General features: G+C 37.8%; 1 protein-coding gene across 3 annotated transcripts in view; it reads right to left on the bottom strand.

The window, feature by feature from the left end:
• LOC123527068 (protein unc-79 homolog) overlaps positions 1-16,310 on the bottom strand; it is a 96,922-nt gene continuing 80,612 nt past the window's right edge. For 2 of the 3 annotated variants that reach the window (XM_053520196.1, XM_053520198.1), the window contains exons 32-40: positions 10,991-11,173; positions 7,782-7,929; positions 6,942-7,187; positions 5,725-5,840; positions 5,072-5,196; positions 4,513-4,688; positions 2,166-2,313; positions 1,647-1,880; positions 1-282 (exon numbers count right to left, since the gene is read on the bottom strand). In XM_053520196.1, the coding sequence (XP_053376171.1) occupies positions 45-282; positions 1,647-1,880; positions 2,166-2,313; positions 4,513-4,688; positions 5,072-5,196; positions 5,725-5,840; positions 6,942-7,187; positions 7,782-7,929; positions 10,991-11,173 (1,614 nt within the window). In that variant the 3' untranslated portion in view covers positions 1-44. The remainder of the gene's footprint in view (positions 283-1,646; positions 1,881-2,165; positions 2,314-4,512; positions 4,689-5,071; positions 5,197-5,724; positions 5,841-6,941; positions 7,188-7,781; positions 7,930-10,990; positions 11,174-16,310) is intronic. The other variant, XM_053520199.1, reaches the window with a different exon arrangement.

Genomic DNA, 16,310 nt, shown 5'->3' with positions numbered 1-16,310 from the left:
ATAAATATTCACGCGTGTTTTGAATTGGCATGTTGCTCTGTGAATTAATGTAAGTGCAAAATAAAACCATTGCAGATACCAACTGATGTACAGTGCTGTAAATAGTTACAATAACTGTAGGATATACCACCAAAGTCGCTCTGGAAAAGCATAGGAAATATTCCATTTGGAGCTAGCTGATGTAGACAACATCTGAGAAACTGGCGAGCTATACTCAAACTGTTACCAGGTACCATAACATTGGTTTCCATCTGCCAGGCATAAGGGCTGCTGGATGCAATCCTGGAATGTAATGATAAAATACAGCATTTTGTTATTTAACTGTACTATATAGGATACTAACACAGAGACTGCTTGAGACAGTTCTGAAGAAGCAAGTATAAGAAATGGTATTTTCATCAGTAAATGAATTATTCAGTTTTAAGATCTATTCTACATCAAATTTTCTCTGAGTGGCATATTTACAATTATTTCTTAAAATTTGGCGACATGTTAGTTGTTACTGAGGCACTCGTTTCCTTATAATTTGATGAACAAAAAGGCTAAAAGGCTATTGCCTATAAATAAAGTCCCCTACCAGAAAGGACATCATTACATAACCTCCGACAACTGCAACAAAATATTTATCACATTTTGTTGCCATAGCAACCATGATTTAAGATGTAGCAAAAAAAATGAGTTTCAATGAAATTCATTACACACTTTTCAACTTATTGCAGGATCTAGATTTTGCAGATACAAAGAAGGGTGGACTGATGGATAGACAAATGAGGACAAAACTATAAGTCTCCCCAGCCTGGGTTCTAGCAAGAACTGGGTTAATAGGAATGAGAACTTTACGTTAAGTACATATATGTATACACATTTCCAGCTGCTCTACTTTCTTCTATGACTCATCAAACCTTGTGGACTACTTGCCTCTCTGGTCCATCAGAGAACCTTGTGGACAACTTGCCTCTCTGACCCATCAGAGAACCTTGTGGGCTACTTGCCTCTCTGACCCATCAGAGAACCTTGTGGACTACTTGCCTCTCTGACTCATCAGAGAATCTTGTGGACTACTTGCCTCTCTGACCCATCAGAGAACCTTGTGGACTACTTGCCTCTCTGGCCCATCTCTCTGACCCATCAGAGAACCTTGTGGACTACTTGCCTCTCTGGCCCATCAGAGAACCTTGTGGACTACTTGCCTCTCTGACCCATCAGAGAATCTTGTGGACTACTTGCCTCTCTGACCCATCTGAGAACCTTGTGGACTACTTGCCTCTCTGGCCCATCAGAGAACCTTGTGGACTACTTGCCTCTCTGGCCCATCAGAGAACCTTGTCTCTCTGGCCCATCAGAGAACCTTGTGGACTACTTGCCTCTCTGACCCATCAGAGAACCTTGTGGACTACTTGCCTCTCTGGCCCATCAGAGAACCTTGTGGACTACTTGCCTCTCTGGCCCATCAGAGAACCTTGTGGACTACTTGCCTCTCTGGCCCATCAGAGAACCTTGTGGACTACTTGCCTCTCTGACCCATCAGAGAACCTTGTGGACTACTTGCCTCTCTGACTCATCTGAGAACCTTGTGGACTACTTGCCTCTCTGACCCATCAGAGAGCCTTGAGTATATTTTTAAGAAAGTTTAAGTAAGAACAGACCTTGAAACAGCAATTAAGCTCTCCAGTAACATTGGTGTGGCTAGAGAAGGCTCTCTGTGGATATAGGTTGCCAGGACAACCACACTCAAACCAATGATTTCATCATCGTATTGCTCCAGTATGGCACTACAGTCCTGGCATCGTTCAACCATAGCATTCTCACTGTGTCGGTTTGGTACAGGTTTCTTTGTTGGTGGTTTTGAAAGTAGGTCAATCTTCCTCATTCGTCTGTTTCTATCAAAAATTGCATAAGGAATTTATAAGGGTGTAACAAAAATGCTTTGGAAAAGTCATATGACCATCTTACTAAAATAACAATAAAGAAATGCCTTTATGAAGATAAACACCTAAAAATATTAATGATCACAATGTATTCAAATAATTTTACTTCAACAGAAGCTATTTCATGCTAAATATCTAACAAACTATTTAAAATCAATGTCAGATATTTTTTCAATCATCCTAGTGTCTGTGTTTTATTTTTCATTAAATTATCTTTTCAACAAGAGGTTAACTTACTCAGATCTAGAAGATTTATCAGTATCAGGACTATCTGAAGCCAGTTCAGGAAATTTCTTCTGTAATTCTATTGTTGATAATCCTGTCTTCCTTGATTTCCTCTGTCTGAAGTTCGGCTTTATCCCACTTTTGCCTGTTTTCTTTGGCTCTAAAATTTTAAATATTACAACGTATTGTGTAAAGAACTGGACTCTGACCAACTGTTTAAGCTGGATTTAAGTTCTTTTTCAACAGTTTTCACTTTTTATAAGGTATCATTTACATGTAGCATCTACAGGTCTTTTGTCAATTTTTAGCAGAAAAAATAAAACCTCAATGTCCGTATCTGAAAACTTCTCAACAAAAATATAACAAATGTCTAATAATCATTCATTGTATACAAGAAATATTTCGCTCTCAATGTCATTCAACTTATGACCTTTAGCTTTGTGTGATTAACAACTCTCCCTGTTGTGCCTGTTATACAGGTATGAATATGCAGAGGAAATACAATAACAGTTGTTGGAGGGATAGCGTGCTTGATTATTTTAAATGGCTTTACCAAAAGTCTTATAAAAATAAGAAAATGACTGAAAACAGCGCACGCAATAGAAAAATTATAGAAATATTTTCTTACTATCGGGTAGATGGTGTGTGTGTGTGTGTATGGGATAAAAGAAATAATATGGAATAGCAAAGTGGTTAATGGAGGAATAAATAGAAATACTTGGGGGTAGGGTAAATATATGGGTGAATTTACTAAGAACAAGAAGTTAAAGTACAAGAAACTGAAAGAGGAAGGAGTAAAAAACAACAACAGCTGTCTGTTGACAGTGTGCTAGACTATTCGAAGAATTGATGGAAGTATGGGGTCAAAATATTGCCAGAGATTTTCAGACAAAAGAAGAAAAATAGATAAGATGAACAATGTACCTGTATTTGTGCATTTGGATAAGACTTGGACTATATCGATATGGCAATGTGTGACCATGATGGTAAGCAAGTGTTCAAAGCTTCAGTGCCATAATTATATCAAACAGTTTAAACAAAATATGGAATGGTATGCCAAACTTAACTGATTTCTATGTAAAAAGAAAAGGGCCATAACTGAGCTAAAGTCCTTGTCCTAGTTATGTAGTCTTGCCTACATACAATGTATGTAGACTATGATGGTTAACAAGTTGCCAAAGTTTCAAAGCCATATGACAAACAGGTTACACAAAATATGTACTGGTATGAAAAATTCAACTGATTTCCAAGTCCAAACAGGGCCATAATTCAGCCAAAATAGTTGACAGAGTTATGTACTCCTGCCTACAGGTAGAGAATAATATAATAAAGGAGTGTTAAAAGTTTCAAAGCCACATGTCAAGTAGTTTTTTTACAAACCATGGACTTTTTATAAGTGACAGTAAAACATGGACTTGTACGAATTGTAAGAATTTCCAAGTCCAGAAAGGGCCATAATTCAGCAAAAATACTTGACAGAGTTATGTACTCTTGCTTGCCAACAGGTAGAGACTGTTTTAATAAACAAGAGTTCCAAGTTTGAAGTAAATATCTTTGATGGTATACATGAAATTACAATTTCATAAAAACGTAAACCAACGTCTACGCCAGGTTGTGTAGTATAGCTCCCCATATTCTTCGAATAGTTCAGCTAAAAAAGTTTAGAAAACATTTTTTGAGGGAGGGTGTAATGATTTTTTTTAAATTTTCTCAGGGTGTAATGGCAGAACAGAAGTTGGTCTGTATGAGGGGAAAAGATATGGAGTAGTATAAGACAGATTAAACAAAATAAATATTTTTTTTACTTTCAGGTGGAATGGATGATAGGGTTGGGATAATAGAAGGGGTGGGTATATATGGGGATACTAAGAAACAATAAGCAATTAATATATAGGAGCCATATGAGGAAAATGACAAACAAATATTAGTTAGGTTGAGGAACATGTCTCCAGAGACCGTGACTTTTGGGGTCCTTAATCCAAAAGCTATCTTCCCTCTCACTAAGTCCAGTCCCCATGTGTGTTTTAATGATAAATGGGATAGTAGTTAAGAAGATACAGTAAACTGTGCCATGAAAAATTGACCAACACTATTACAATATCTGCCCTTAGTGACCTTCATCATTGGGGTACGTGAAACCAAAAGATGTCTTCCCGTCACTGAGACCAATGTGAGGTTTGTTGATACTATTAAGGAATTATTCAGAAGATAAAGTGAAATTCTGAAGCTTGTCAAGAGACTTTAACATAAATGTTATGGTGATAGTGACGCCAGCACAATTACAATAACCTTCTTATTCCTCAAATACATATTAAAGCTAAAAATGTAATTTATCAGTTGAATTTTCTCATCTTTATACCTTTAACTGAATTTTTCCTGGATCCACCAACTGAGTCAGCATCAGATGTTGTCTGTGTTTTTTCACTTTCCTCAGCGCTCTCTGGATCCTCAGACATGAGTCCATCTTTACTGGTCTCTGATACACTTGTACCTTCCTTACTACTCAACATGTCTGCCTGGTGACTACTTACATGTCTGTAGTATACCATATATGGTAAATATCTAATCTCATATTAAAACCCATTTATGGTTAACAGGACATAAATGTCACTTTTTTCTAATTTAGTTTAGTGACTATGAAATCCATAAATTATTTGACCTAGACACATAAATATCTAGTGTTTGTAAGATCACTGTAAAAACTCATAAGTGTGAATGGTGCACATCATATGAAACAAAAGGTAAAATTCATTAAGCTGGATTGCACAATTCCTATAGGGTTTTTGCTATTGCTAAATGCCTAAAATAACCAAAGAGCAATCTGTTTTCCAAATCCCTGGTTTGCTATCAACATGTTGTTCAAACTCCTGTAATTGTTCAACCTTTTTGTCCCAAGTATGTAAATTTCAAAATCTAACCTCAATGCTGTCTGTACTACTCCAGTGCCTGGTTTTCTGTCGACATGTAGTTCAAACTCCTCTAACTGTTCTGCCATCTTCTTTTCTACGCTCAGCGGTTTTTTAGGCTTTCCCCCAGTGGCACCCTAAAAACAGAAAAAATTAAGTAAAACTCAAGCAAACAGAATTTACTGACATGATTTTCAAGAGGTGACACTTACAGATATACCTAATATCCTTATTGTCAAGTTGTTGGAAAGAGGCCATTGTTTTGAGGCCCTTGTTTTAAGTAAATATACCACTTTTCTCTTATGAACATTAGTAAATTCACATAGTTTTGTTTATTTTGACCTTAAATTAATGTAGTAGTTCATCTCTTATTACCAGATCAAGTATGTTCATAATTTTTATATCCAATGAAAGAGAAACTAGAAGAGTGTGACAATGATATAGTAAGTATTCCAACATATAAAATCTATGGCAACTTTCCTAGTACTCTATATAACTCATATCTGCTGAGCATGGTGACTAATCAATCTTTATACACCTTAACTGTGAAAAAATATAGGTACTAGTTGGTATCTACAAATGAGCCAGTAGTGAAGATTTTGTTGTTGTTATTGTTGGGTCTGGGTCACACCAACATGGTTTAGGTCATATGGTAAGATAGATACCTGTGTTTCACTATGCTGATCAGATGAGTCCTCTGTCTCGTTCTCCAGGTAATGTACAAGTTTACGAGGAGGCTGCTGTTTACGCTGCTTTATTTTTCTTGATGGAGTTTCTGATACTGAAATACAGATCAAAGGTGTTAATCCAGGTACACAGAAATACTTACTATGCAATTACTTGTAACCAATACATTCCCAGATCAAGGAATGGGTGAAGTTTTAAACTCATCATCTCAACCAGACGTTTACATTTAGCAGGTAAAAGCCAAATGGGAATGTTGCATCACTAAATATTTGAATTTTCAATACTGTCATCTCTAAAAAACTTTGGTTCTAGGTCAAGATCAGTGTTAAGCAGCATTTGAGGGATGGTGTCAAATGACTGAGTCTAAAACTAACACTAGACCACTAGCAATAGAGTACCTTTGTATTGGACTTGCCAAGTTTTCAAACTGGTAGTCCAACTGACTAAATATTGCCTTTACGTCATTCTTTCACTCAAAACATTTTAATATTCAGATGCACAGTAATGGCATTTGTTCCAGAGCAGAATTTCTTTTAACCAACTGTTTTGCTTCATATTTACAACAACCAAATATAGACAGGGTTTTTTCTAGCTAATTTGGGAACATAACCTATACCCCCAGAATTGGGAATTTTGACGTGTAAATGTTCCAAATTGGGAAATATTTAGTCCCATAGGATATAGCAAGGATGTGTTTAAGCACTTTCCCATACACTTGTTTCACATTGTACAACCTCTTTAACATACTTCCATTACAAAATTGTCCATAATTTGGTCAATGTTTGTGCAATTTTGATGAAATTTTTTTCAGAATGTAGATTGGAAATTTTTGCACTCATTTTGGGAAAAATACATACTTTTTGGCATTGGGAATATAGCCGAATAACGGCTATAAAAACAGCCGAAAAAAAAACCTGATAGAGCATATGACTACTGTCAAATCATTTAATTCTGTGAGCATGAAATTTTATGGTTAATTTGTATGGATATGAATTTGTGAATTTCAACTTTCTCATGTAAAATGAATGGCAGTTATTCTTTTTCATTGGTATTGAATTTGGTGGACTGACTCAACCACAAAAATAAGGCCCCATGAATATTTCTGATTTCAAAGTACTTGAAGTACAGTTATTTGTTCCTGTCAGGTTTATTTAAACAAGTAAACATGTTTTCAAATATATAATAAATGAAATACCATGTTCTATTGATGCTGGAGAAATTTTCCTGCTCCCAGGTTTTGAGGACTCTTTTTCAGTCGATGATGACCCCTCCTTACTGGCATCATCTTTGCTAGCTTTCTGGTATTTAACAGTTGTGGTGCCCGAGTCACGGACCATCTCTATAAATACATCCTCATTCACATTGGTAGGGGAGGGGCTTTGGGGTGGGGTCTCTGTCTCTAGTATGTTCTCAAGGTCATTCACATTGATCTTTGCAGAATCTGCAAAATAAAATGCACATAACAGTATTGCATCTCTTACCTGTATTCTTTAAATGACAAATATTATTACATGTATTTTCTTATATGATCAACTATACTAAGATAAAAAACTACTGTTTATGACATCTTCAATTAAAAATACCACTGTAGAAAGATATTTTCTTTCTAATATTAAATTAACTTTTCTAGTGCAACAATCTCAGTATAACACAGTTCAGTCTTGCCAGAAGAGACTGTCCTAGAGAGACTGCACTCTATTCAAGTCTCTCAGCACTACATGCAATAAGGAAATAACCAAATATTTTCAATAAATCTAGTACAGGATGCTGCAAGTAAGCAAAGATATTCTTGCAGAAATTACAATTCTGTTTTGCAAATGAAATGGAGTTTACTGTAGTAGCTCAACATAGAGATAAGCAAAAACAATTTCAGTTTCATAATTCTGTCCATGGCAGAAATTCATCTTTTCAAAAGTTATTCACCAGGAATACAAGGTCATGTTATTCACAAGTGTGGATCTTTCAAAGAACAAGTGATTTCATAAATAACTGTGTGGGTGCATAGTTGCAGACAAGATCTAGCCATTAAATGTACCTTTGCTCCTAGGAAGGTTTGGACTAGCTGGTGGCATGGCATCATCAAGTAGCACCTTACAGTGGTGATGCTGGGCTTCTATTGAGTTCACAACAATCCTCACCAGTGTCTGGACTATAGCCGATACTGGAGAGGTACTGATCTGGTACTGAAAAAGATAAACAATCGATGTACTGACATTAGTGTCTGTACTATAGTTGATACTGGAGAGGTACTGACCTGGTACTGAAACAGACAAACAATCGATGTACTGACATTAATGTATGTACTATAGCTGATACTGGAGAGGTACTGACCTGGTACTGAAACAGACAAACAATCGATGTACTGACATTAGTGTCTGTACTATAGTTGATACTGGAGAGGTACTGATCTTGTACTGAAACAGATAAACAATCGATGTACTGACATCAATGTATGTACTATAGCTGATACTGGAGAGGTACTGACCTGGTACTGAAACAGACAAACAATCGATGTACTGACATCAATGTATGTACTATAGCTGATACTAGATGTACTGACCTGGTACTGAAACAGACAAACAATCGATGTACTGACATTAATGTATGTACTATAGCTGATACTGGAGAGGTACTGACCTGGTACTGAAACAGATAAACAATCGATGTACTGACATTAGTGTCTGTACTATAGTTGATACTGGAGAGGTACTGACCTGGTACTGAAACAGATAAACAATCGATGTACTGACATTAGTGTCTGTACTATAGCTGATACTGGAGAGGTACTGACCTGGTACTGAAACAGATAAACAATCGATGTACTGACATTAGTGTCTGTACTATAGCTGATACTGGAGAGGTACTGACCTGGTACTGAAACAGATAAACAATCGATGTACTGACATTAGTGTCTGTACTATAGCTGATACTAGATGTACTGACCTGGTACTGAAACAGAGAAACAATCGATGTACTGTTATTAATGTCTGTACTATAGCTGATACTAGATGTACTGACCTGGTACTGAAACAGAGAAACAATCGATGTACTGACATTAGTGTCTGTACTATAGCTGATACTAGATGTACTGACCTGGTACTGAAACAGATAAACAATCGATGTACTGACATTAGTGTCTGTACTATAGCTGATACTAGATGTACTGACCTGGTACTGAAACAGATAAACAATCGATGTACTGACATTAGTGTCTGTACTATAGCTGATACTAGATGTACTGACCTGGTACTGAAACAGATAAACAATCGATGTACTGACATTAGTGTCTGTACTATAGCTGATACTAGATGTACTGACCTGGTACTGAAACAGATAAACAATCGATGTACTGACATTAATGTATGTACTATAGCTGATACTGGAGAGGTACTGACCTGGTACTGAAACCGACAAACAATCGATGTACTGACATTAATGTATGTACTATAGCTGATACTAGATGTACTGATCTGATACTGAAACAGACAAACAATCGATGTACTGACATTAGTGTCTGACTATAGCTGATACTAGATGTACTGATCTGATACTGAAACAGACAAACAATCGATGTACTGATATTAGTGTCTGTACTATAGCTGATACTGGAGAGGTACTGATCTTGTACTGAAACAGATAAACAATCGATGTACTGACATTAATGTATGTACTATAGCTGATACTGGAGAGGTACTGACCTGGTACTGAAACAGACAAACAATCGATGTACTGACATTAGTGTTTGACTATAGCTGATACTAGATGTACTGATCTGGTACTGAAACAGACAAACAATCGATGTACTGACATTAGTGTCTGTACTATAGCTGATACTGGAGAGGTACTGATCTGGTACTGAAACAGACAAACAATCGATGTACTGACATTAGTGTCTGTACTATAGCTGATACTAGATGTACTGATCTGGTACTGAAACTGACAAACAACTGATGTACTGACATTAATGTCTGTACTATAGCTGATACTGGAGAGGTACCATTGTACTTTCACCAGGGTCTCTACTATAGCCGATACCAGAGTGGTACTTATCTAGTACTGAAACAAACAACTAATATATTATGTACTTTCACCAGTGTCTCTACTATAGCCGATACCAGAGTGGTACTGATCTGGTACTGAAACAAACAACTAATATATTAACTACTAGCAGTTTCTCTACTATAGCTCATACAAAGAAAGTACTGATCTGGTACTCATACAGACAACCAGTATATGTAATACCACCAGTGTCTCCACTATAGCTGATACAAGGAAAGTACTGATTTGCTACTGAAATAGACAAATTAATACATGTACTTTCACCAGTGTTTGTACTGGTATAGAAATTGACAACCTTTGCCAATATGATGCATGCATACTGAAACAGAATACAACTCAACAGAATTCCACATTATATTGTGTTTCAAACCCCACACATTACCTTGTATGAGGTAACAGGTAACACAGTGTGTGATTAGGTGGTTTAACAGTTTGTTTGTTATGGGTTTAGCATAATTTTTCAACAGTGTTTCTGAATTTTTGAAATGGCTGGCAGTTAACCTTTAAGTTACTACTTTTCCTGGATTCTGTACCAATACCAACCTGTTCTCCGGAAGAAGCTGCCAACTCCTCCGCATGAGTCAGACGTGCAGATAGAATAAATTCAGATTCAAGGTCTTTTGTCAAATCATCATGGGAGAACATATGCCTCAACTGGGAATCAAACTCAATCCACAGAGCATTACTCTCCCTACTGATCTAAGCATGCGGGCTTAACAGTGTATGTAACCCAGGTATCCTAGTATGTGGTTCTAGATACCACAGTGTGTAGTTAGGTGATTGGTAGTCACTTACCTTGTACAATGTAACAAGCAATGTATGTAACCATGACAGTCTGATATGAGGCTCCAGGTACCACAGTGTGTAGTTAGGTGATTGGTAGTCACTTACCTTGTACAATATAACAAGCAATGTATGTAACCATGACAGTCTGGTATGAGGCTCTAAGTACCACAGTGTGTAGTTAGGTGATTGGTAGTCACTTACCTTGTACAATATAACAAGCAATGTACATGTATGTAACCATGACAGTCTGGTATGAGGCTCCAGATACCACAGAGTGTAGTTCGGAGGTTGGTAGTCACTTACCTTGTACAATATAACCAGCAATGTATGTAACCATGACAGTCTGGTATGAGGCTCCAGATACCACAGTGTGTAGTTAGGAGGTTGGTAGTCACTTACCTTGTACAATATAACCAGCAGTGTATGTAACCATGACAGTCTAGTATGAGGCTCTAGGTACCACAGGGTGTAGTTAGGAGGTTGGTAGTCACTTGCATATCTCTGTGGTGAGGGTCCATACTGTAGCAGCAGCAATGTTATCGGAAGAATCTTGTTACCAAGTTCAAAGTTCCTATCCAATACCTGTAAGATTTATATATATATATTTTTTTTTTTCGGTTGGGTTTAACGTCGCACTGACAAAAGTATAGGTCATATGGCGACTTTCCAGCTTTGATGGTGGAGGACGACCCCAGGTGCCCCTCCGTGCATTATTTCATCACGAGCATGCATCCGATAGAGCCACCGACCTTCCGTAAGCCAGCTGGATGTCTTCCTCACATAATGAATTCAACACCCCGAGTGAGACTCAAGGGGCAAGTGATTACAAGTCAGCAACCTCCACCAATCGGCCATGGAGGCCCCAAGATTTATACCAAACAAGAATTTGTAACAGAGTTAACAATGTCCCCCACCTAAGGACATTTTTCACAAAACATACTGCATGCCAAGACAGCATCTTTTATGTTAGACCCCAGTTAGAGTACTGTTCCACCAAATGGCATCCATGGCAAAAATACCTAACCCATAAAATTGAGCAAGTTCAAAGATCTGCAGCAAGATATGTCTATAACGACTACAATTACACCAGTAGTGTCTCCAAAATGATAAATGAACTAAACTGGCAAACCCTAGAACAACGCCGTAAGATCAGCTCAGTTACTATGTTGTACAAGATCCAACAACACCTTGTTTTTGTTGACCACAGTCACCTTAGACCTACTAGAAACTTGAACTACTTGATACCGTATTCAAAGACACATTATCATGCAAACTCCTTTTTTCCAATGGAACAGTCTCCCTGTGTCTTTGCAAGCTAGTCCCAGCTTAGAAGTATTTGCTGGGCAGCTACCACCCTTCTATCAGTTCTAATTCAACTTCCTGCTTTTACTTTTTAACCTGAACTGTAAAATAGCACATAATCTCTGTATTCTTATTACTTTTAACAGCTATCCCTGACAAAGCACCTGCTAGTTATAATCGATAACGATTGTTAAGCAGTATAACATAGACATAGACATATCAGTAAAGTATTCGTATCGATAAATGTTCAATCAAGAGTCTAATATGACTATTTCTTACCCTGGAAGACATAAATAACGTTTCAAACCAATCTCATTAGAAGGTGCTAAGGTGTTTTCATTTAGATAAAAAATAAAGGGAGGTAATTTGTCATAAATTCAGTCAATATGTATCTTCACTGATTGTCCAAGTCCATCTGTTGTCATAAATGAAATTTCAGATCTGTATCTTCATTAGTTACGGAGATATGCCCGTTTTAATTTGAAATATAGGGAGGTAATTTGACATAAAATCAGTCCATAGTTATCTACCCTGATTGTCTCAGTCCATCTAATGACAATAATGAAATTTCAAATCAGTCCTATAAGTACTTACTGATATAAATCCATTTTGATTACAATCAGAGGAGGTAAACAGATATAAAATAACTCTGAAACCTATGACTGGATCTGACAGATTCATCATGGAATCCAAGATTTATTGTTGTTGAAGGTATTTTGGAAGTTTGTATCAAATCAAACCATAAATGAAGTCTCTATATGGCTGCAAAAGCCAAATTAGCAAATTCTGGACCTTTAAGATCCATAACTCTGGAACCCATGATGGAATCTGGCCAGTTCAAGAAAGGAACCAAGACCTTGTGATGATACAAGTTGTGTGCAAGTTTGGTTAAAATCAAATCATAAATGAAGCTGCTATTGTGCAGACAAGGTCAAAATAGCTAATTCTGGCCCTTTCAGGGGCCATAACTCTGGAACCCATAAAGGAATCTGGCCAGTTCAAGAAAGGAACCAAGATCTTATGGTGACACAAGTTTTGTGCAAGTTTGATTAAATTCAAATCATAAATGAAGCTGTTATGGTACAGACAAGGTCAAAATAGCTAATTCTGGCCCTTTCAGGGCCCATCACTCTGGAACCAATAATGGAATCTGGCCAGTTCAAGAAAGGAACCGAGATCTTATGGTGATACAAGTTATGTGCAAGTTTGGTTAAAATCAAATCATAAATGAAGCTGCTATTGTGCAGACAAGGTCAAAATAGCTAATTCTGGCCCTTTCAGGGGCCATAACTCTGGAACCCATAAAGGAATCTGGCCAGTTCAAGAAAGGAACCAAGATCTTATAGTGATACAAGCTGTGTGTAAGTTTGGTTAAAATAAAATCATAAATGAAACCTCTATCATGCGGACAAGAAATTGTTGACGGAAGGACGCATGGACGGATGCACAGACGACGGACGAAGGGTGATCACAAAAGCTCACCTCGTCACTATGTGACAGGTGAGCTAAAAAGTTACAATATGAGTTATTTATAGTCACAACAAGGGAAGTTAATCTTGAAAAAAAAAATTCTAAGTCCACACAAAAATCCTTATCAGGTAGCAATAGGTCAAAATACACCTAAAAATTGGATGTAACATGCATGTTGTACTACAGAAAAGTGGTCTCAATTTTTCCCTATGGCCAGTAATAAAAAAGTTACAATATAAGCTATTTATAATAACAATAAAGGGAAGTAATTCTAAATTAGGGACCTGGTTCTTACGCATGACACTCCGTCTCATGATGGTGAACAATTGTGCCAAGTTACATCAAAATCCCTCCATGCATGACGAAGAAATACTCCGGAAAAAGTCAATCTTGTATCTGACCTTTGACCTATAAGTGTGACCTTGACCTTAGAGCTAGGGGTCTGGATCTTGTGCAGACATATCTTCTCATTATGGGGAACATTTCAAAATCCCTTGATAAATGGCAGAGTTATGAACCGGACACGAAACAGACTCTGTTAACCTTTGACCTCTAAGTGTGACCATTATGGTGAACATTTATGCCAAGTTATTTTAAAATTCCTTCATGGATGGCAGAGTTATGGACCGGAAACAAAACAGACCCTGTTAACCTATGACCTCTAAGTGTGACCTTGGAGCTAGGGGTCTGGGTCTTGCGCATGACAGGTCATCTCATTATGATGAACATTAATGCAAAGTTATTTCAAAATCCCTTCATGGAGTTAGGGACCGGACACGAAGTGTGACGGACGGAAGGACGGAAGTTCCTACATATGGATACTTATGTGGCTACTCTTTTGTTCTCTCTATTGTTCTTTTAGCCACGTAAGAGAAAAATAGCCACATAAAAGCCTTACAGAATGAATGACATCAAAGAAAAAGTACAGTTACCTATTGTTCCTATAGCCACCTAAGTATGCAAATGTGAGCTCGGACAGACGGAAGGACGGATGGATGGAAGGATGCAGACTAATTCTATGTCCCCCTTTTTTTCTTCGACAAAGGCTGGGGACAATTATCACATAATTATTATGTAAATATTTCACTGAAAGTGCAATATTTTGTCAAATTGAAATATGTCGCAGTCATTAACATGGCACAATGGCAAGCTGTTGAAAAAACATGAAAACTAGAAATTGCTTTTGTAAAAAAGTGCATGTCTCCCCCAATGCAAAGTCCTATAGGCAAAAAGGGGTCAATAGGGGTCAGGAGCGAAAGTCAAAGCGACACTGATGGTTGCCTGCAACAGGGATCATCTACTTGGCATGTCCAGTCATCCCGCTAAATTTCAACACTCTTGGCCTAGTGGTTCTCAAGTCACTGTTCAGGCTACTGTGACCTTGACCTTTGATCAAGTGACCTCAAAATAAATAGGGGTCATCTACTCTGCATGTCCAATCAATCTATTAAGTTTCAACATTCTAGGTCAAGTGGTTCTCAAGTTATTTTCCAGAAATGATTTTACATGACCAGGGCCCCGTGACCTTGACCTTTAATAAACTGACCCCAAAATCAATGGGGGTCATCTACTCTTCATGTTCAATCATCCTATGAAGTTTCAACATTCTGGGTCAAATGGTTCTCAAGTTATTGATCAGAAATTGTTTTCGATGTTCAGGCTCCTGAGACCTTGACCTTTAACAGAGTGACCCCAAAATCAATAGGGGTCATCTATTCTGCATGTTCAATCATCCTATGAAGTTTCAACATTCTGGGTCGAGAGGTTCTCAAGTTATTGACTGGAAACTGTTTTCCATGTTCAGGCCCCTGTGACCTTGACCTTTAACAGAGTGATCCCAAAATCGTTAGGGGTCATCTACTCTGCATGACCAATCATCCTATTAAGTTTCAATAGGTCAAAATACACCTAAATATGAGTTATTTACAGTCACTGACCTTTGACCTTAAGTGTGACCTTGACCTTAGACCTAGGGACCTGGTTCTTGCGCATGACACTCCGTCTTATGATGGAGAACAATTGTGCAAAGTTACATCAAAATCCCTCCATGCATGAAGAAGATATGCTCCGGACAAAGTCATTCTTGTATCTGACCTTTGGCCTCTAAGTGTGACCTTGACCTTAGACCTAGGGACCTGGTTCTTGCGCATGACACTCCGTCTCATGATGGTAAACAATTGTGCCAAGTTTCATCAAAATCCCTCCATGCATGAAGAAGATATGCTCCAGACAAAGTTTGTGGATGTCGTTTGCCTGCCCAACTGGCCGCCCGCCAGGGGCGTTCCCATAATACATCCCGTTTTACAAACGGGCGTATTAAAATATTCTAAGTACACACAAAAATCTTTATCAGGTAGGGATAGGTCAAAATTCACCTCAAAATTGGATGTAACATGCATGTTGTACTACAGACAAGTGGTCTCGATTTTTCCCTACGACCCGTAATAAAAAAGTTACAATATAAGCTATTTATAGTAACATCAAAGGGAAGAAATTCTAAACTAGGGACCTGGTTCTTGCGCATGACACTCCAACTCATGATTGTGTACAACTGTGCCAAGTTACATCAAAATCCCTTCAAGCATGAAGAAGAAATGCTCTGGACAAAGTCATTCTTGAATCTGACCTTTGACCTCTCAGTGTGACCTTGACCTTAGACCTAGGGACCTGGTTCTTGCGCATGACACTCTGTCTCATGGTGGTGAACATTTGTGCCAAGTTACATCAAAATCCCTCCATACATGAAGAAGAAATGCTCCAGACAAAGTTATCATTCTTGTATCCTTTGACCTCCAAGTGTGACCTTGACCTTAGACCTAGGGACCTGGTTCTTGCGCATGACACTCTGTCTCATTATGGTGAAAAATTGTGCCCAGTTACATCAAAATCCCTCCATGCATGAAAAAGATATGCTCCGGACAAAGTCTGTGGATGCCTCCCGCCTGGC

The sequence above is a fragment of the Mercenaria mercenaria genome, chromosome 1, assembly GCF_021730395.1.
Source record: "Mercenaria mercenaria strain notata chromosome 1, MADL_Memer_1, whole genome shotgun sequence".
Classification (NCBI taxonomy): Eukaryota; Metazoa; Mollusca; class Bivalvia; order Venerida; family Veneridae; genus Mercenaria; species Mercenaria mercenaria.
Note: the sequence above shows the minus strand (reverse complement) of the source record. Positions and strands in the feature narration are given on the sequence as shown.